Here is a 23,187-nt window from a genome sequence, read left to right on the forward strand (position 1 = left end):
TGGGCATTACTTTATATTTCATGTTAAAGTTTTCCTTAAAGAAGTGAAAAAAAAAATTTTTTTTAAAGATTTTATTTATTTATTTGACAGAGAGAGATCACAAGTAGGCAGAGAGGCAGGCAGAGAGAGAGGAAGGGAAGCAGGCTTCCCGCTGAGCAGCGAGCCCGATGCGGGACTCGATCCCAGGACTCTGGGATCATGACCTGAGCCGAAGGCAGCGGCTTAACCCACTGAGCCACCCAGGCGCCCCAAGAAGTGAAAATTTTAAGGTAAAAACAGACCAATGGACAGCTACTTGAATTGAAGATGAAGCAGGGAGCCCACACAGCCTCCTGCCATCTGTCTATTCCACCTGCCTGAGAGCTCCATGTGTGAAACTGATCTACTTCAACCTTATCATGTGACTAATAACTCAAGTTGTTCTTTAGGTCTATTTGCCCCAATTCATTTATTTTTATTTTACAATTTTGGAGTCTCTTCCTGCCTTATATTTGCTACAGATATCTAGCTCTCTACCAAAACCTTAAGAATGTGTCATCATTGCTTTCTTATTGTGAGGCTATTCTAGGTTCACACACTATTTAAGTTCAGTCCCAAGCATCAGATATATTCTAAGTATATGCTTGTCCATTGCTAATTTGAAATGACCACATAATATATTTGCCTTAATAGCTTATCTTTCTTTAAGCTCAGCTATCTAATAGCTCTACAAAGAAAAGGTAGAGTAATATAAAAAATCTCATCCCACAGGATCTTATATGACATGAGTGCTTTGCGATTCAGTTTCTTAGGGATAACGAAACAGTTCTCAGTACAGGGCAAAGGGGCAGCCGACAGGCCACATGATTCACAGTGATATGAAAAGCCAAAGATAAAGATTTCTAGAAAGCGATGACGTACCCACTGGAACCATGTCCTGGTACTGCGGCCTACTGACTGTATTGAACGTACTCGATGGCCTGGGAAGAACTGGTGGTCCTGTATGTCGAGAATCTTCTCCTACCTGCAAAGAGAAGCATCATTTATGGTCTTCACCAAGACCCAGATGGTTTAAATCAGCACACCGAGCCTAGTTGTTCAAAATACCTGACAACGAGCATTAAGTGTCAACTGACCAGAAACGACGCCACCTGAGGAGCCAACACAGGGCTCCCAAAAGCTCTGCTTTAGTGCTGAACTGGGGGGACGGGTCGGGATGTCTGTGTCCTTGAGAGGGGCTGGGGCAGTGACTACCAGGTGGTACAGACGTAGTTCATACGTGTATAATCACTGGGGTCGTAGAAGCTCAAGAGCAGACTTGTTCACCAGGAATAACCTCTGCTTTGACAGAACCCAAACCTGCAACAATACATCGGAGAGGGAACCTCGGAAGCACCAGGACCCGGTTATTCCTTCTTCTGGCCAAGGCAGGTCCGGGAATTCCCTGCACAGAGGAGGCCACGCTGGCTCCGTGTGGGGTACTGAGGTGGTGTGTGAGCTCCTCAGAAGCGATCTCACATGCCTATTAGAGCACCCGGTACAACAGCTCTTTCTGGTTTGAACCTCCCACACCAGGGAGCTAATCGCAGCAGGTGTGAGAGAGCTAAACAGGGTTGCCCCAACCTGAATTATTTATTGTACCTATTACAGATTTAGAAACCCGTACATACAACTCGATCAGCAAAAATGCCCTTGCACAGTCTTCTCAGCAAACTCTGGCATTGCTTTAGCTTCCATTTTAGCACTGCCGTCCCCATAGTACAGACTTTTCAGACAACAGCAGAAAGGACGCATCAGACAGTAAGAGGGGGAAAAGGGCGAAATAACATAGTGGATTTAAAAATTGGTACTTTTCAAATAGAGCTTCTACTCCCACTCATTCAAAATTCACCACCATTTTATCACATTGTATCTGTGAGGTGTTTGGTGAGGGTTTTTCTGAAGGCCCCAAAACTAAAAATACCGTTCCCACTCCATGCTGCTTGCTTGTCCCTCAAGAATACTCTCCCTCACTCTTCACAGTGTAGTTCGAACAGCCCCTCCTCGGTGAACCCTTCCCTTCTCTTCCAGCTGACTTGAAACGCACCTGCTCTGAGCTCCCACAGCACCTGATACACATCAGAGAAGCAGCTGCCATTATTACCATTTCATAAAGTGTCTTCGTTCATGTTTTTATTCATTTGTATTACAGTTAGTTTCACATATTTGCTCCTTAGGAAGAACAAGGAACATGTGTTATTTGTGTCCTTCACGCCAGCCACTCTGTCGCTACCCTGCCAGTGTTTGGTAAGAATGACTGTCGGGTGGAAGATAAATCAACACTTCCACCGCCTGTGATATTTGCTAAATGGGGATAAGACAGTAGACAGACTCCCATGTGTGACTAGAAGTTTCTCGCTCTGCTTCTCTTGAATTATTGGCTTTGAAGAATAAACTCAGTTACTCTCAGAGGAGACTCGATCCTTAACGACACCTTGTCAGCCACAGAACTTACCATTTTAATACATGAACATATTCTTTCCCTCCTGTCAGTATGTGGTTATGCATCATTATTTCCCAGAACAGACAAACGTCTTCTCTTCAACACCTCACTTCCTCGAACCAGACCGGCCGACAGAGGACAAGGCCAGATAAGCGTGGGGAGCACCGCAGGCTACGCCACAAAGCACATTCCCGTCAATGGTCTGACCGGGCTGCGGCTGACTGCTGAGTCTTTACGGGGTTACCTCTGTTCTGTGGCTCGGTCTCCTTCAACACGAAGAGCTATCCTCACTTGAATACGAATGGGTACTTGAGGATCCCTCTACCACAAGAGGCTATTACTAGACTATGAAAATAACTAGAGGGCGGAAGCAAAGGAATTGAAAGAAAAAAAAGGGTAGCTGTTAATCTTACGCAGAGTCCCAACTCGACCCAGCAGCCAGCTCCAGACTGTGAAGTCAAGATAGGGCAAGTGATTAAAGTGCACTGGCCTTGTGATAAAGCCAGGCAGGGCCCTGATGATGGTACTTATCACACACAAGGTCCAAAGGTGAGAGGTCTGTTCTGCTTTTAAGATGAACGCTGTCCGTATCGTCCAGTTCACCACTAACGGTTTCCATGGCAGCGAAGTAAAGATTTATTAACTACTCATAAAACACAAATATTTCTGTGCATACCTCATCCTGCAATAGACTCATATATCACTTTTATATGAGGCTCTCAAGTATCCTCTTCTACGTCTGCACTTAAAGTCAGCAAACATACAAGCGTGTAAGTCATGAGGGGAAATTCCAAGAGTAGAATTTTGATGAATCAAATCCAGTTCTTTAACACATTCATAATTTTTCTTACGAGAGGCTACAAAAATATCTGACCTACAGTATAATACTGAAAATATAACATGCACATAGACATGGAAAAGGCATGTTGGAAAAGAATCTTAATTTTTTTTGCTTGAGCAAAATGTATACCAAGCAATGATAAACATTCAAGGCATAAAGTCAGTATTAAAGAGAAAAAAAAAGTTGACTTAGAACATTCCTTTTATTTAAGCTACCAAAGAAAAAAGAAAACAGGAAGTAATTATTTCGTTTTTCTTTTCTTTTCTTTGGTTAGGCTATTCGAGAGCCCCCATGTGGTTACCACAGTCACTGCATGCCAGCAAAGTTAGAGTGAGGTAGGGCTGTTCGTAATTCCTAATTCTGCTCATTTTCTCTGGGCACTTAGAGTTCATGAATCAACCCTCAGGTATATGGTGACTTTAAAGAATTAGTGAGGACACCACAACCCCATAGCATTGGCTGAAGATTTTCATTCAACCCAGCAACCCTCAGTTAAAAAATCTCCCTGCATGTAATTGAAATTCAGCCCACTAAACGTTACATCTTGGGCCTTCTGCAGTTCATAGTCATGACAACTGGGGGTTCACACCCTTGTGGGACACGAGCCTCCCTCAAACTTTGTTATGATTCGGTACACTACCCGTCTGACGTATTTTTGTCCTACGAAGCTACCCTTAGGTATGCAAAAAGGTTTACCATCATCCTCTCTGGAACATTTTGTAACATTGAGAATTTTCTCTCACCATCTTCTGAATGTAAAAATATTCCCCACATTCTTCCATCTTTCCTCCTAATTTGTAAATGAGGCTCTGCATATTTCCAGAGAAACCCTGTGAACACTTTCCAGTCTCCAAATGATAATCTCTAAAGCAAACTAGGGAAACAAGACAAGGCAATACTAAAAAGCCGGCCCATTTCCACCACGACCGCATGGCGTGGCCTCCACGAAGCGCTTCCCCAGGCGGGGGGCGGGACTCACCTCGCCTGCGCTGTGGCTGCGTTGCCTTGTCAGGTGCTGTCGGTGGACCAGCGCGCTCGTCGGTCTACTGCTCTGCAGCGGGAGCCGGGGGTCGATAAAAGTGGTGGTGCGGGAGTTGTGGTCGACAAAAAACGCCTAGGAAATAATCCCCTCAGTCAGTGTCAATTCGTGTCCTGCACTTGTCTTCACTCACCTATCACTGCACACGTTCCGGAAAAGACCGACTTTCGAGTAATGATCTTAGCTCCATTTTCTCATAATTTTAATCTCTGGGGAGCATTATTCCAGGTTTTAGGAAATACTCAAAGAGACAGTCATTAAAGATAGGATCTTAGAAAGGAGCCATATGAAAGGATGGTTGGGTTTCTCTTAACTGGTGCTATTCAAGCTCTTACTGCTGTGGATGCTTATTACCAAGTTTTCATCAGCTGACACTTCAGTGTCGTTGAGGTCTCCTACAGGGTCAGCCCCCAGACACCTTCCCAGAGTAGTGTCTCCTCCATCTGTCCCATCGCAGCCTGATGACCCTCCTATTATTTCAGGGCTTTCTCTTGCACATGTTAGGTAATAATTGTCTTCAGTTGTTCCACATCTCTACAACTTTATTCACTTAACCGGTACCTCCGTACCTAATGTTCTCTCTAAATGCTTTGATTGCATCACTGCTCCAATCCAAAGCTTCTGCTGGATACTCACTATCTCAAAACAAAAAAAAACAAAAACAAAACAAAAAAAAAAAAAACCCATTCTGACCCTTTGGCAGTTTTCCAAGATCTTAAAATCTCCTTCCCATTTGCCTTTCCAGTTTAATCGTTGCTTACACATTCCATACAAATTCTATCACCTACGATGACTTTGGGCAAGCCAAAAAGTTCTCTGAGCTGTAGATTTCTTATAAAAACACGTCTTCCTCATTCACAAAAACATCCCTCCCTCCCCCACCATACTGTGAAAAGAGGGAGGAATCATATCTATGGTGTTTACTGCAGAATCCCCGGATGATGTGAAGTCATGAATGAGCATAAACCGTTTCCTTCCCTGCGATAAGGACTATATATAATGCAGAAAAGCCTTTTAAAATTCTTTTTGTTTGTTTAATTTTGAAGCTCTACACCTGGTATTTATTGTTATCTTTAGGAGACAAAGGGTATAAGTCTTCAAAGTGAAATTCGCTCTAGGGAATAAGGAAGCCCATTATCTCAAGGACAATTAGAAAATGTGAGTTTTCCATGATCAGATAAAGTTTATTAGGTCATCAAGATAAAAGAGACTATTAGCAGAGTGGCGAGACACATTACCTATTAGTCAAGTGTCAGGGCACATGATATATGCCAATAACCTAAGCAAAAAAGAACTGACTTCTCAAACTAATGAAGCTCAGGTAACACAGTACCTTAAAGACTAGGAAGGAAAACACCTAGACAAATCCCAGGTTTAGATGGTATATTTATGTCTATTAAAAAAATCACCTTTCCATTATGAAACAAAGTATTTCTGTATATACATTCTCAGGAAACAGGCAAAACAATTTGTAGGTAAGCTCCCAAATAGTAAAAAAAAAAAAAAATTTTTGTAAGATAATACCTTTAAGCAGTAGATGCACTAGAAAACAAAGCAGAGAAATATACTGATTGAGAATCCTTGCCAATCCGTCCATCCTTCCTTCCCTCCTATTTGTTTAATTTAATTTATTATTATTTTGTTATTATTATGTTCTCTTAGCCAGCATATAGTACTGTATGCTGGCTAGTCCCTTCTTTCAATATCTGATTTCCAGATACAAAGACTGAATTAAATGGAAATTTTGTAGGACATGATGCCATCAGCCTCACATCCCTGGGTAATGCTCCCTTTTTCCTAATATGTCAGGTGGAACATCTATCTTCTCTGAGCTTATAAAAAAAAAAAAAAAGAAAGAAAGAAAGAAAGAAACTCTAAAAAACAGAAAATACCAATGTTAAACTCTATATAGGCCTAAATTGGTAGATTCTGGTCCCAAATGTGACACTAGTTCCCGTTTGATTTGGACTTCTAATACACTTTATACATCATTTCTGCCATACTATTCAAAATGTCATGCAATAGAAATTAATTTATTTTTACAAATGGGCATTTCAAAGTAATAGATATCAAAATCAGCCATACATCTTTATGAAATTAAGATTAAGTTTTTATTACTAAAACAATAATATAAGCTATGTTTTTTAAGGGAAAAATACAAAGAGTACTAAAATAGAATTGCCTATTTACTCTACCTAATTTCTTAGGAATGTTTTGAAGGGATAGGTAACCATTTAGAAGTAACAATGATGCACTTGTAATTATAAGGACAAATGGGTGTGTACATCTAGGTCAGCTGTGATTTACATGCAGTGTCATAGCATAATTTGATGTTAAGAGGCTTGTCTAAAACCAATTCTTGAAAAAATGATACTGCAAATGCCTTGAGGGAAAGGACTCTTTCTTACCCACCCTGTTATCCCCGATAGCTTTTGGGAGTACATCTGGGGGAAAGATGGGGCCTTAGTAAATAATGAAACTTTCAAATTCTAATATCTTGTCTAAAGTACAGAGGCTACTCACAACAAACTAATCAAATAATAAAAGTCACGTTCTTTTACATAAGCATAGAAATACTTAAAGCTCTTTAAAAAATAAATGAGGGGTGTGTGTGTGTGTGTGTGTGTGTGTGTGTGTGTGTTAGGTAAACCACAGATAGGATAGAAGTTTTTAAAATACCCCACTGTAGACATGAATTAATTACCAAGTTAAAACTTGAGAAGTGGGGGGCGCCTGGGTGGCTCAGTGGGTTAAAGCCTCTGCCTTTGGCTCAGGTCATGATCTCAGGGTCCTGGGATCGAGCCCCGCATCAGGCTCTCTGCTCAGCGGGGAGCTTGCTTCCTCCTCTCTCTCTGCCTGCCTCTCTGCCTACTTGTGATCTCTCTCTGTCAAATAAATAAAAATCTTAAAAAAAAAAAACCAAACTTGAGAAGTGGGAGGCAAAGTAGTGGTTATATGGTTGGGATCCAAAAAAAGACAAGGCTGGTTCTGAGAGCTAGCTCCACCACTTACCAGTGACATAACCTTGAGCAAACTACTTAGCTCTTTTAAACCACAATTTCTTTTCTGTGAAATGGGGATAATAACACCAACATCAAAGGAAGATTAAATGAGATAGTTCTTATAAACTTTTTTAACATAGTACCTGTGACCTCTTAAATGTAACTATTATTAGAACTAATAATAAGTTCTAACGTCTAAGACGTTTTTCCCAGGATCACAATGCTTCTTGCTACATTTCATACACAAGGCTCAAAAAAATGGAGAACTAGGGAAACTAGATTTCTTGAGCTCTTCATAAGTGTATGTGGCCCAGACTAAGTTATGGTCAATGAGTTGTAAACAGAGTGTCACATGATACTTCTGGAAAACCTCCTTACAAGGAGATTTTTACAAGGTCAAGCCCTCTCCTGTCCTTCATACTTTCTGCTCCCTGAGATAAAGAGGAAATTCATGGAGCTCCAGCAGCTATGCAGAACCATAAGGATGAAAGAAAGCTGAGCAAAAATCAGAAGAGGCCAAGGCTCTTACACCTTAAAAGCCCCAGACTGTCTACCTCTGATTCCTTTATGTGAGTGAATAAAATCTTGTATATTAAACTTTGTATGGGTCTGTCACAAGGCAGCCAGAACAAATCCTAACTGATACACTGAAGTCTCTGGGATGTAGAAGAAACATGGCCTTTCTAAAATTCAAAGCCTAGAAGAACACATAAACCAGCAACCACCATTATAAATAAAGATTTTCATTATTTGGTAAATAATGACATCTCATTGTTGTTCACCTTCAATATAGGTGGGTAACAGTTCTGATTTAAGTGAGATGTATAGTTGGGAACGAATAAAGCTGGGATTTGAACTTATCTATCTGACTCTAAAGCCCAATGAGTAGTACCTCTTTCCCCTCGGTCTCCTTCTCATATATCTTTTTGTTTCCATTCTGCTTTCTGCTCCCTATCTTTTCCTTTTCATGTTCTTCCCACTCCCCTCATACCTTACATTGTAGGTGATTTTAGAAAGCATTTAAGTATTTATTGAATTAGGCTGGCAATAAGAGCCACTCACAGTGCTGGGCCTTATCACCGTTTCACCACCGAAAAGGCTGCGACTAATGCCAGACAGCAAACTTTAATACTCTCCACAGTTAGCATTGCTGGCCAGATGCAGGCATGGCTATGGGTGGGGAATAGGTGCTATTTGTATCCCACAAGGGGTTCAATTTCAGAATCAAATAGAATGTGCATATTGTTGATACATATTTTTTAAGTCTGCCAAGTACTTTGGGAGAAAGGTCTTGATTAAGACCTCTATCAAAATCCTATCACTAGAGCACTAACAGAATGTAGTGTAAAGAAACAATTACTTGGCATGCATTTTGCCTTTGCCCCACCCACTGTGTGACCATGAACAGGTTTCCTTGGTACTTTGCTTTATCCCCATAAAAGGGACCACTCAGGTCACAGTTGAGTTGTGAAAAATGTATCCTACTTTAAAGTAGAGAGAAAAGCATAGAAAAATTACTGTGCAAAATTTAGGTTTGCCATTTCTATTTGTGACACACAAACCAATTATGTCAGAAAAGTGGATCACTTTCCCACAGGATATCCTAAGTAGTTCAAGCCAGTAATGCAGTTGACCTAGTACTTTTTTTTTTTAATGTGGGTCATTTTTTAATGTCACCATCTTAAATAACCTGCCTTTATTTATGGAAGCACTTAACACATATTAGTATATTCTGTGTGGGTAAACAGCATGTTGAGAATGTAGACTATAGGAAAAAAAAAATCAATTGTATCAAAAAATGGGTCTTTTTCAGATTAGCCATAGCAAAGCAAATTTTGACCAACATAGATTCCCTCCTGTTAAGCTTATTAAGGAAACCGACTCAAGCTTCACAGTGCTGGACCAACTAAGACTAACAACACAGTCAAAAACTGAAAGGAATGCAAATACACAAACTCAAATCTCATTTGAAAAACTTCTTCCCTTTCATTGCTTCAGGGCATGGTCAAGTCAGGAAATATGGGCTGGTTGGAGCCAAGTGGTATTTTAGTGAGGCCAAACAAAATATGCTTCTCTCTTTACACAATTCTTTTTTTTTTTTTAAGCTTCTATTATTTTAAGAAAAGAAAAAGCCATCAGTATTTGAGAAGAAATACCAACCTCAGGCTCAACAAATCTAAGTCACAGAAGTTTGAAATTGTTTCCAGTTAACATTCTGCCAAATCAGGAATCCATATTAAAAGACCATGTAAATAAAATAAAACAAGCACTTGTAACTATGCTACACAAAGAAGATCAGATCTTCTATCTTCTTCCAAAGAGCTATGGAAAAAGCAGGCAGTTCAAGATGGTGGCACAGGAAGACCCTGAACTCACTTCCTCCCATAGACACAACAAATCTTCAGCTACATATGAAACAATTCCTTCTGAAAAGAACTTGAGAACTATCTGAACAGCTACTCCACAACAAAGAATTCCACCCCCAGTGTAGCAACCACTGAGTGGGGGTTCACAATGGAACTCCTTGATGAGGTGTTTTTGCCTGACATCAGGTACCCCAGCCCTTGGAACCTGCACTGGAGAGACAAGCTCCCAAAACATCTGGCTTGGAAAACCAACAAGACATATCCAGAGGAACCACAGAACAGAGATTATGCTCTTAAAGGGCTTGTGTGCAGGCTCACTTGCCCTGGGATCCAGCACAAAAACAGCAGTTTGGAAAGAGCCTAGATCATATGTGAAGAAATTCATTTATTAATCTCAGAGCATCTGTCAGAGGGCAAAAGCCTGTTGGGACTTTCTCTAGGAAAGGAGGTACTCATGGATGCCATTTTTGCACTCTCACTTTGACTTGTTAGGGCCAACCCTCCACCCTCACCCTGCCTTATTCCCTCACACTGCTACTGCTACAGGCCAGAGGCAGCAGGTGAGTACCCAAACCCCCTCACTGCTTTTTTTGCAGGCCTGTTTCCTTTCCAGCTTCCCCCACAGCTCTCCAAAGCCAGTGGGTGTGGGCAGCCCACAAAGGGGGTAGCCACTGAGTACTTGGCTCTGGTGACCAGGGGAGATTGCATTTCTGGACCCCATGGAGTCGAAACTAACAGAGAGGCAACTTGAAACACAATCAAGAACTAGGGCAAGTTTAAATAATAAGGTTAATTGCCCACACAGGGACACCCCTTTAAGACTGGGAGAGACACTCTTTTGCCTAACACATGGAAACAGAGAGTCAAGCAAAATGAAGAAACAGAAAGAACGAGATAAAATTCCAGAAAAACACATTAAAGAAATGGAGATAAGTAATTTACCTGACAAAGAGTTCAAAGTACGGTCAAAAGATGCTCACCGAACCTAGGAAAATGGATGAACATCGAGAAAACTTCAACAAAGAGACAGAAAATAAGAAAATGCCAAAGAGCAGTCACAGAGCTGAAGAATACAATAACTGAACAATAGCTGAATACAATAACTCATAATACATTAGAGGGGTTCAACAGCAGACTAGATGAGGCAGAAGAATCAGTGATTCAGAAGACACTGATAGGGTCTTCGGTAGTGGGACTCACTCAAATGGAGCAGCAAAAAGAAAACAAAATGCTTACAAGTGAAGATAGCTTAAAAGACCTTTGGGACAACATCAAACAAAATAAGATTTGCATTTTAGGGGACACCAGAAGGAGAAAAGAAAAAGAAAGGGGCTGAAAACCCATTTGAAGAAATAATGGCTGAAAATTTCCCTAACCCAGGGAAGAAAGCAGACATCCTGACCCAGGAAGTACAGAGAATGCCAAACGAGAGAAATCCAAAAGACCCACACGAAGACACATTATAATTTATATGTCAAAATTTAAAGAGGAGAACCTTAGAAGTAGCAAGAGAAAAGCAACATGTTACACAAAAGGGAACCCCCATAAGACAATCAGCAGATTTTTGAGGAGAAAACTTGCAGGTCAATAGGAAGTGATATGACATATTTATAATGCTGAAAGGAAAAAGGCTGTTATATATGAGCCTTATTGTAACCACAAAGTAAAAACCTATAGTAGATATGCAAAAGATCATGAGAGAGGAATCTGAGCATTATACTATAGAAAACATTTAAAGCACATAGAAGAAAGAAGAAAATGGTAGGAACAGAAAGGAACTAAAAAAAGCCAGAAAATAAACAAAATGGCAATAACATTATCTACCAATAATTACTTTAAATGTAAATGGACTAAATTCTCTAATCAGAAGACACAGAATGACTGAATGGATAAAAACACAAGACCTATCTATATGTTATCGACAAAGGACTCACCTTAGATATAAGGGCACACACAGACTGAAAGTGAAGGGATGAAAAAAGATACAAACAAACCAAAAGAAAGCTGAAGAAGCTATATTTACATTAAACAAAACAGACTTCAAAACAAAAATTGTAATAAAAAACAAAGATGGACATTACATAACGACAGAAGGGTCAATCCAAGAAGATATAACATTTGTAAATATCAACATAGGTGTACCTAAAACAAATATTAATAGACCTAAAGGGAGAAACTGACAGCAATACAGTACTACTAGGAGGCTTTAATACCTGAGTTACATCAATGGGTAGATCATCCGGAAAGAAGTCTGATAAGGAAATATTGGCCTTATATGACACAATAGACAAGATGAACATAACAGATGTGCATATAAAATTCTATCCCAAAGTAGCAAAATACACAGTCTTCTCAAGTGCACAAGGAATATTCTCCAGGCTAGATCATATGTTAGGCCACAAAATAATTTTCAATAAATTTAAGAAGACTGAAATCATATCAAGCATCAATAGTATGAAGCTAGATGTCAATTACAACAAAAATGGGAAAATCACAAATATGTGGAGATTAAACAACATGCTACTTAACAACCAATGGGTCAATGAAGAAATCAAAGGGAAAATTTAAAAATGTCTCTAGACAAATGAAACCAGTAATAGAACATACAAAAATCTATGAGGGCAGCAAAACCAGTTCTAACAGTGAAGTTTATAGCAATATAGGCCTACCCCGTGACACGAGAAAAAACTTAAATAAGCTAGATAGATAGATAGATAGATACAGATAGAGAGATAGATAGATAGATATAGATAGATATAAATATAGATATATATACCTAAAAGAACCAGAAAAAGAACCAACTTCAAAGTTAATAGAAGGAAGCAAATAATAGGGATAAGAGAGGAGGACATCAATGAAATAGACTAAAAACAATAGAAAAGATCAATGAAACTAAGAGCTATTTCTTTGAAAAGATAAACAAAACTGACGAACTGTTAGGTAGATAGACTAGGAAAAAAAGGGAGAGGGCTCAAATAAATTAAATAAGAAATGAAAGAGAAGAAATTACAACTACTACCAAAGAACTACAAAAGAATTATAAGAGATAATTATACACCAACAAATAGGAAAAACCAAAAAGGAAAACCTTGGAGAAATGGATAGATTCTTAGAAAAATACAATTTTCCAAGACTGAATCATGAAGAAATAGAAAATAGGACTGGACTGATTATTGGTAATGATATTGAATCAATTATCAAAAAACTTCCAACAAATAAGAATCTAAGACCACATGGCTTCACCAGTAAATTCTTCCAAAACATTTAAATAATATTTAATGCTATTCTTTTCACACTTATCCAAAAAATTGAAAGAAGGGAATACTTACCAAATTCATTTTGTGAGGCCAGCATTACCCAATACCCAAACCAGATAAAAATACCACACAAAGAAAGAAAGTTACAGACCACTATCCCTGATGTACACAGATGTAAAAATCAACAATATATTAGCAAACCAAATTTAACAATACATCAAAAGAATCATATACCATGATCAAGGGAAATTTATTCCAAGGATGCAAGAATGGTTGAAATTCTGCAAAATCAATGTGATATACCACCACAACAGAATGAAGTATAAAAATCCACGTGATCTAGCAGTTCCACTTCTGACTATCTATCCAACAAAAATGAAAACACTAATTCAAAAAGATATATGCATCCCCATGATCATTGTACCATTATTTACAATAGCCAAATATGGAAACAACCTACCTGTCCACTGATGGACAAACACACAAAGAAGATGTGGCATAGATTATACAACGGAATACTATTCAGCCAGAAGAAAAGAAGGAAATCTCGCTATTTGTGGCAACATGAATGGACCTTGAAGGTATTATGTTAAGTGAAATAAGTCAGATAGAGAAAGATAAATACTGTGTGATTTCACTTATACATGGAATACAAAACAAATAAAACAAAATGTACAGATAACAGAATAGATTAGTGGTTGCTAGAGCAGGCATAAAGGGTGTAAAATAGGTGAAGGAGTTCAAGAGTTACAAATTTTCAGTTATAAAATATGCATCATGGGATAAAATGTACAGCATGATGACTACAGACAATTATGTTGTATTACAGATTTGACAGTTGTTAAGAAAATAAATCCTGAAAGTTCTCATCACCAAAAAATGTCTGTAACTTTGGTGATAGATGGTAACTACACTTACTATGGTGATCATTCTGTAATGTATACAGAGGTGAATCATTATGTTGTATACCTGAAACTAACACAATGTTGTATGTCAATTACACTTCAATTTAAAAGAAAGGAGAGCTATGGAAACAAAAGAAGAACAATTTATAGGTTAGAAGCACTGCATACTGAATCTGTTCTTCTGGCTTCTCTACAAAGTCTTAGAAATGCTTAAGAAAAAAAAAAAAAAAGAATATTTGCTCACACAGTCTCTCCATTCCAAAGTATATATCACTTCTCAGCTCCTGGCTCCCTCCCTAGTACTTCTCCAATTATTAGGAATAAACACATTATTATTTTCTCTATATTATATCCCCACAGAACCCTTAGTGATTGCAGAAATGAAAAGGCTAAATGATACAGTTTATTGTAAGTAAAAAATAGTCATGTTAATGTTTTCCACCACTTCGTTCAATTGGAGGGAGTGATCCCAAACATCCCATGACATCTGTATCAGTCACAAAAAAGTTAAAGCAGGTTATATTGTTAGACTACTATGATCAGAGACTTAAAGCTTCGAGGAGACAAAACAGGAGTACATGGTGTTCAGACTAGAGTTCTGGAAACAGCTGGTCAGTTAGCAGATGTGGGTAAGTCCAATATTCCCAACACTTTAAATATAAAATGTGAGCAAAAAGATATTTTATATGTTGGGAGTGGTAGTATTTAGGTGTTGGAAATATAGTAGAAGACTCAGTGACATGCTGGGGATGGTGTCTATCAGCTCATAAAAGCTGATTGTGAGATTTTAAGGGAATATGCTGACAGCCTGAAATGGGCTATGGTGGGAGAATTCACCCCATGGAAAGTGGCAAATGCTACAATCAGCCTCCCTCCACACTTCCCCTTGAGAGCCATTTTTTTTTAATTTACAATAGAAGACTGAGGATGGTGTTATCCAAATCAGCCCATTTTAGGTAAAGCAGAAAGTCACTGCCATGAAATTTTAAAATAGCATATTATATTTCATAAAAAAGATCCAGTACAGATCACGAAGACAACTATTTAAAAATAAGAGACAAAGGCCATCTCCATATTTGGGTAGTTCCTTCAAGATTCCATTAGTCTAGCATGTTACTCAGAAATACACTCCCCAAACCAATCTTTGCTCTCTTCTCTCTTTCAAAAAGATGCGCTGTCCCAGAAGTAGTCTTTCCTGTTGCATCCTACGTGTACTGACATGAGTTAGTATTTAATCTAACACCTTTTTACCCTGTTAAAAATCAGAATGAGATCATTGAAAATCCACATGCTATTTACAGGTTTAGAATTTAATTCCATCTCCACCTGGATTGCTGCATGACTTCAGCTTATTAAAACAAGCAGCCACTGCAAAGAGATACTGTTTCAAAGCAATTAAAGAGATGTGCCACAAAACTAACAAATGTATTCATCGAACTAGCAAAAAGCTGTTTTTCAAAGTGTAGAGCTTATCTTAAGATATTTTAGGGATTCACTTGAGACTTCCAAATACTAAGTTGCATTTTACTCATTGAAATGAACCTGACCCCATAAATTGTAGCTATCAGCTTCATGTGGGATACAACCAAAATCTGTCATCACTGGGTCAACTTCTGCAGCCACATCAGCTATTACGGTCTTGTAAAATGAGAATCCTTCAGTAGGCTCACACTGTGATAAATTTCACTACAAAAATACTTGTTCTCTTCTCAAAATCAATCCTCATAACCATAACTGCTACTTGCCATGGTCATCTAAGTTGGGTACTTGGACCATTCTGTTATTCAAACCCCCAACCTGATATCCAAAGTCACAAAACTCTATGGTTACCAAGTTTGGATATAGAAATGGATGTCGATTTAGATAGGAGATAGATCATAAGATTTTTGTAGGGAAAAACACAAGAAACTATGGGAGAAGATACTTCACTTTAAATAAAAAGATGATTCACATTTTTATTTTAAAAAATGAAGTTATGATATTATTACTTTTATAGTTTCAAGTTTCTTAGTACAATTTAGTCCCATGTAGAATGAGCCGGGAAAACCCCTGTGTTATACTGCTTGAGAGTACAAAACAAAGAGGCAAGGGGGGGAAAAGAGTTATTTCATATTGAACATCTGGAAGGGGGAGCAAAAACTAACATTCTTTTCTAAAAATTAAACCAAATGATAAGCTCATTGCATGAGCTTAATAAATAATAAGCTTTATAGTATTTTTCTAATTATCCATGCCATTTTTCATCATTCTCTCTGTTACCCTTAACCCTCTGCAATAGAGTTTCTACTGGTAATACTCTACTGACATGAGTCTCTGATGGTTCATTTCATATGTCAGTTCTACTGGGCCACCAGGTACCCAGACATTTGGCCAGACATTGTGGCTGTATCTGTGAGTATGTTTCTGGATGATTAACATTTGAATCAGTAGACAGAGTAAAGCAGATGGTCCTCCCTAATGTGGTCAGGCCTCATCCAATCAATGGAATAGCTCCTTAGAACAAAAAAGGTGAGAAGAGGTAAATCCATCTGCCTAACTGAATTGGGATATTGGTGTTTTCTGGCTTTCAGAGTCAGACTGAAACATAAGCTCTTCTTGGGTCTTGAGCCTGCTGGGCTTTGGATTGGAACTTACACCATTAGCTCTCATGTGTGTTTCTCTCTCTCTCTCTCTCTCTCTCTCTCACACACACACACACACACACACACACAGAAAACTTAACTTATATAGAGTCTCTTAAAATTTGCCCATTACTTCTTCATAGGAATCAAACACACCTGCCTGGTGTATTCCTATCTCCATGACTTCATTTTCAGTGTTTTTCCTCCCCATCCCCTATCTTCTCTTCTCTACTATCTCTTTTTATCAAAATCGTACTCATTAGTCAAGGTTCCGTTGTAATGCGACTTTTGCTAGGAAACTTCCCAGGTATCCCACACCAGAATGAGGTCGTCCTGCACCGAACCGCTGCAGACGCTATTCCAGAGCACACTGTGTGTTCTTTTATAGTCTAAATGAGAAGCATTGGGGGTAAACAGTCTGAGGGAGGAATGTCTAGTGGCTTTACACAGGAAGTGTGCGATTCTGTGCAAAGGGATCTGATTTCAGTTCCAGTTCTCCTTATCTCGCTGAGAATGTTTTTCAACCTTACTTTCATGACCACAGCCAATGGAGGATGTAAGCACCATAGTACAGGCAACTGATCCGGCAAGAGAACAAATCCACCAGATGACTGCAATAACCACGGCAGAAAAATAGATAGCTCCGGGTTCTTGCAGTTTTAAGGCGAGAGCAAACACCTGAGGGCAGACTACCCTTCAGTGTCATGAACAACATGGACAACAAAGAACAACAGCAAAAGGATCCCCACTTTGAAGAAACCATTCCTTAACTGCGGTTAAAGAAGATCAGCAACATGTTAAGGGGAGGAATGGGACATGGACTAATTCTACAGTATATCTTTTATAAAGCCATTGCACACTTCCTATTAAAGATATGGCCATTAACAACAAATCTTTATCCTTTTCATAAAATTCTAAATTGATGAAACTCTTAGTTATTGTACTATACAGACCTGTGCTTTAACCTAACCATTCAAATCAAGATTTTGGCAAGGTAGGCAACAATAACCAGGTAGCAGCACTCCTGGTGAAAAATGAAGTAAAATGGGTCATTCTATTGTAGGTATCTGTATATTCCATATCTTTGTTTTCTCCAAATTAAATCACAAATCTATAGAGGTTTGTAATCATGCAGCTTTTATCTTCTATACCATAAGTTGAGGAATATTAAATCAATGACTATTATAATCTTAAATGGTTTTCTTCCATTTGTAATCCCACCATTATCTAAATTGATGCTAACCTGAGCTCCAGGAGCTGGAAAGGTCAGGTTACTAACCCTCACTGAGGTTCACAGAGGTCAGACTGGATCTGGAGGATCCAGAAATCCTGACCCCACTGTAGCATAATTTTCTCAAATCCTTCAAATTAACAATGGGAAGAAAGAGAGAGAGAAAGTAAGAGTGAAAGAGAGAGAGGAAGGAAGGAAGGAAGGAAGGGGGGAGAGGAAAAAGAAGGGAAGAAAGAAGGCAAGGAAGGAAGAGGGGGAGGAAAAGGGAAATAAAGAGAGAAAGGAAGAAAGAGGGAAATGTTCCTAGGTCAAATAAATTTGGTTTTCCTTCTTAAAGTGCATATTTGTCTTCCAGCTATATTACCCCCATGAGTACCTCTAATGATCAAACCTAGTCAAGAACTAGAAGCATTTTAAATAAGTCACATTTTAATACTACTGATGCATATTTCTTATAAAAATATAAAACATTTATATTAACATTGTATCCAGATCCTAAATTATCTTTGCTTTTCACACTCCTGAGAGTGTACAAAAATTTTAAACTTATTACAATAAGAAGCAAGCAGAACTTTTTTTTGTACCGGCCCACTTTCTTTGCTTATGTTTCATTTCAAAATGAGTCAAGTCAAAAGGTGTCCTATATGTTAGGTGAAAATCCTAGGCCTTAAGTCCAACAAATAAACACAGAGGTTGGTCACTGTTTCATAAGGACGATCCTGCATAAAACTTGGCTTAGTTGTGAATCCCACCATTACAGAATCAAAAGAATTAAGGAAATCGAGTAATGGAACAAAATACTGATTAAAATAACTATAGAATTTTGAACAAGAGACCCTTCCAAATGTAATTAGCAGAAAGAAGTACATTACATATTTGATGTCAAATCCAGTCTCAAACCATATCATCTAAACTTCAAAACTGAAGAATCAATGATTTATAGAATCCATGAGCTGAAAAGGAAATCTTGGCCTGTCTCTAACCTATTAATTTTTAAAATAGCTTTACATATATTATGAAATATAATTCAGATACATACGATTAATTCATCCATTTGAAGTGTATTACTCACTGTTTCTTAGTATATATACTTGGGTGTACAACCATCACCATAATCTTAGAACATTTTCTCCCCACAAAAGAAACCCCAAATACCCATTAGCATTTGCTCCCCATCCCACCTCCAACCCAAGGAAACAAACCACCAATCCACTCTCTATCACTATAGATTTGCCTATTGTGATCATTTCAAACAAACAGAATCATACAGTATGTGATCGTTTGTGATTAGTTCCTTTCATTTAGCAAACATTTTCAAGGTTCATCCATGTTGAATCAGTCCTTCATTCCTTTGTATTGCAAATAATATTCCATCGTATGGACCTAGCACATGTGTTTATCCATTTATCAGTTGATGGACATTTGGGTTGTTTCTACCCTTTGACTATTACAAATAATGCTTCTATGAAACATTTGTGTGCAACTTTTTTTTTTTTAAGATTTATTTATTTGGACACAGAGAGACGTACTGAGAGAGGAAACATAATAAGCAGGGGGGTGGGAGAGGGAGAAGCAGGCTTCCCGTGGAGCAGAAAGCACTATGTGGGGCTGGATCCTGAGACGCTGGGATCATGACCTGAGCTGAAGGCAGTCACCCAACAGCTGAGCCATCCAGGCGCCTCTATGTGCAAGTTTTGAGAAGAAGTGTATTTTCTTTTCTCTGGGTATATACATAGTTGTGGAATTACTGGATTGTGCGGCAACTCTGCACAACAATTCTTTAGAAATTGTCAAATTGTTTTCCAAAGCGGCTCTATGTATCTACCAGCAATGTAAGAGGGTTCCAATTCTCTACATCCTTGCCAACATTTATTATTTTCTAGATTTTTTTTATGGCCAATGAAACGGGTCTATAGTGGTTTCATTGTAGTTTTGATTTTCACTTTCCTAACAACTAATGATATCAATGAAAAAGAATAGTCTTCAACAAATGGTGCAAAGACCTGGATGTCCACAGGCAAAGAAATGAAAATGGGTCCTCTACTGTACGCCATACAAAAACAAAACAAAACAAAACAAAACAAAACAAAACAACTCAAAATGGATCCTAGATCTAAATGTAAGAGCTAAAACTGTAAAACTCTTAGAAGAAAACACAGGAGCTGATTGTTGTGATCTGAGGTTAGGTAACGTTTTCTTAGATATGACGCCAAAAGCATAAAGCAACAACAACAAAAAATACAAATAAATGGCTATATCAAAATTGAAATTTTGCGCTGTAAACAATACTATCAAGACAACTCATAGAACAGGAAAAAATATTTGCAAAGCACATATCTTATAAGGCACTAGTATTCAAAATATATGGTTCGAAGAACTCTCAGAATTCAGTAATACAAAGACAAATAATCCAATTAAAAAATAGGCAAAGAATTTGAATACAGGTTTTTCCAAAGAAGATACACAAATAGCCAGTGAGCACATGAAAAGATGATCAACCCAGTCATATGCAGAGGTAAGGAAACTCAGATCCAGGAAATCTAAACGACATATTTCAAGCTAGTCAGGTGGTTAGTGGCCAGTGAGGGCTAGACTAATCTTGTACAGAAACCATTACAGGCCTTGGATATAGAAAGACATGGTTTGTATCCAAGAGTTTACTTGCACACTTAATCTCTTTGAGCCTGTTTCTTCATCTATAGTAAAACCCATTCCACAGGGTTATTGTGAAAGTTAAATGACCTAATATAATACCCCTCACCTAGAGCTTGGCATCTAATCAGCCATTATTATTATTATATTTCAATATTCTATGTACCCATAGCATAAGACCTCTATGGTATTTAAGCATGAAGCCATGTATATGTGTCTCTGGGGGTGTGTCCTCTGCTAGATCACCTGGGGTCTAATCAAGACATACATTATGTCTCAGTCTTGAAGAATACTAGTAACCCCAGCATCTGGCCTGGGACAGTTCCTCCATAGGATGACAAAGACGATCCCTCCCAGTAGAAAACAGTGGTCAAGTCACACTGATAATGTTCGAATCCTGGATTCCTCATTTGCTTGCACACATTATTTAACAGCTCTAAATTTCAGTAAAGTGTGGATAATTATAATAATACCCACCTCATAAATTGCCAGGAAGTGTAGATAAGATAATCCATGGGAAAGTACCTTGTACAGTGCCTTGCATACGGTGTGAGGTTTAGTATATGTGCTGCCGAAGCGAGCACACGGTGTGAGGTTTAAAACTGCAGGTGTCATCATTATCTTATCTAGAAAGCCTGATACTGTTCTTATTCTTTAATTAGTAGTTAACTAGAAATATTTTATTTCTATTCTTTTATGTGAGCCATGGACCTAGTTCACCCTAGAAATTCCAAAAAGAGCATACCAGATCTAGAATTCTGTGAAATTTCACCCAATTTATTTATTTATTTTTTTAAAAGATTTTATTTATTTATTTTACAGAGAGAGGGAGATCACAAGTAGGCAGAGAGGCAGGCAGAGAGAGAGGGGGGGAAGCAGGCTCCCCGCTGAGCAGAGAGCCCGATGTGGGGCTCGATCCCAGGACCCTGAGACCATGACCTGAGCTGAAGGCAGAGGCTCAACACACTGAGCCACCCAGGTGCCCCAATTTCACCCAATTTAAATCCCTGGCCTTAAGTAATTAGAAAATACGTCTCCCCCAAAATTAATGACTGTCAAAGTGCAATACAATCTCCATCTCACCTTGTTAAACATATTGTAAAAGATCCAAGGTAACATATGCATTAAGGGACGTCAAATGGAGCAAATCTAGGAGCTTTTTCTGGTGAAAGCATAGGAGGAGGAAAGCGTGGGGAGGGAGTCTTCATCGGTCCAAAGCAGAGATTACTAATAACTGGGAAACTACAGGTGACAAGTTTCCTTCATATATCAAACTTGTTTTGAGAACCTGGCATGTGAAAGGCACTGGAGTAGAAGAGGGGGTAATTAAAAATAAATAAAAGAATTCTCAAAATGGGGATCATCTGCTTGGGAAGATAAAACATGCTAATGACTATTGCATGAGACAGATGTAGATAGATGTCATGAGAACAACACAAGGGAAAATTATGAGGGGATTCACGGGAGGACTGATTACTTCTGCCCAGATTGCTAACAGCAACTCACACTATATGCTGCCCTTCAATGATGCATCTGAAAGCCCTCACCCTCCTTGACAGTGGTAGGAAATCCTACCATGGGCTCCCATGGCACCTTCTACTACCTTCGTTAGATCATTAGACATCCATCCACCCTACTCACTGGTGAAAGGCTGGATGAGACCACAGACTCTAGACCTGGACTGCCTGGGTTAAAATCCAATTCCATCACTTTCTAATTGTGGGACCTTGGTCACTTCACTCAACCATGCTCTGCCTTAGTTTCCATCCCTTTAAAATGTGGATTAAAAATAGCAGGTATCTGCAAGGCTGCTGTGAGCATGAAAGGAACTAATCTAAGTGTTTATCTACCAAACAGTCAATGCTACACACTACCTAATGTCACATGGAGTGTTAGCCTTTATCAATATCACCATGGCATGCACATCTGAGGCATTCAGAAGTATGTGGAAGTGTGCTGAATGACTAAATAAATGAAAACAGGAAAGGAAAAAGGCTGTCCTTGAGAAGACCAGATTGCATAAGTCTGAAGAGCTAAATTTGAGAATATTCCCCTTGAGAAGCATTTCCTTTCACGAAACTAAGGACTTGGATATCTTATTCTGTGTCAATTCTAAAAATCAGTCATCACTGTGGGAAAATAACTTTGCAGTATTTAATAGCTTTTGATGTTATATTAAGTGGGGAAAAAGTTTACACCCTTTAAATGTTCTGGAAATGAAGCAATTCGTTTAAAAGGGGGGCTAACATGTCAAGACTGGAAGAAAACCTATCAACCCTGGAGGATAAGAACAATGATTTCCAAACGGCAGTCGAAAGCAGTGCAGCCCAGGAAAGACCAGGGCAAGCCTCTCCCAATGCTCCTTTAAACTGTTTTAGTTCCCCGGAAGCCAGACATTTGCAAAGGAAGGATAGAGGTGGGGGGAATCACAGGGAGATGTACCTGCTTCAGTTAAGATGTCCAGCTTAGCTAAAAACCTTATTCAAGTCCTAATGCACAAAGTAAAGAGATTAGACTAATGTGATAAGCTTCCAAGAGTCTGATAATCCGCTCTGCCCACAAGGCTGGGAGTCCTTCTCTATCTTTCATTCCAAACAGCACCTGTAGCCAAAGCTACAGGCTGAGCCTGGGTGGCTCAGTCATTAAGCATCTGCCTTATGCTCAGGTTATGATCCCAGAGTCCTGGGATTGAGCCCCGCATCATGCTCTCTGCTCAGCAGGAAGCCTATTCTCCCTCTCCCACTCCCACTGCTTGTGCTCCCTCTCTCGCTGTCTCTCTCTGTCAAATAAATACATAAAATCTTTTTTAAAA

At 38.8% G+C, this 23,187-nt stretch overlaps 1 protein-coding gene and 1 non-coding gene across 4 annotated transcripts in view; one reads left to right on the top strand and one right to left on the bottom strand.

The window, feature by feature from the left end:
* The window catches only part of HECW2 (HECT, C2 and WW domain containing E3 ubiquitin protein ligase 2), a 363,970-nt gene that overhangs the window by 71,306 nt on the left and 269,477 nt on the right, over positions 1 to 23,187 (bottom strand). For all 3 annotated transcript variants that reach the window (XM_047720962.1, XM_047720963.1, XM_047720964.1), the window contains 2 exons: positions 4,282 to 4,416; positions 901 to 1,003 (listed from right to left, as the gene is read on the bottom strand). In XM_047720962.1, coding sequence (XP_047576918.1) covers positions 901 to 1,003; positions 4,282 to 4,416 — 238 coding nt within the window. The remainder of the gene's footprint in view (positions 1 to 900; positions 1,004 to 4,281; positions 4,417 to 23,187) is intronic.
* On the top strand, positions 3,850 to 3,952 carry LOC125096689 (small nucleolar RNA U13). Its single transcript, XR_007126346.1, has one exon. It is a non-coding gene; the product is annotated as a small nucleolar RNA U13 (small nucleolar RNA).

The sequence above is a fragment of the Lutra lutra genome, chromosome 3, assembly GCF_902655055.1.
Source record: "Lutra lutra chromosome 3, mLutLut1.2, whole genome shotgun sequence".
Taxonomy (NCBI): domain Eukaryota; kingdom Metazoa; phylum Chordata; class Mammalia; order Carnivora; family Mustelidae; genus Lutra; species Lutra lutra.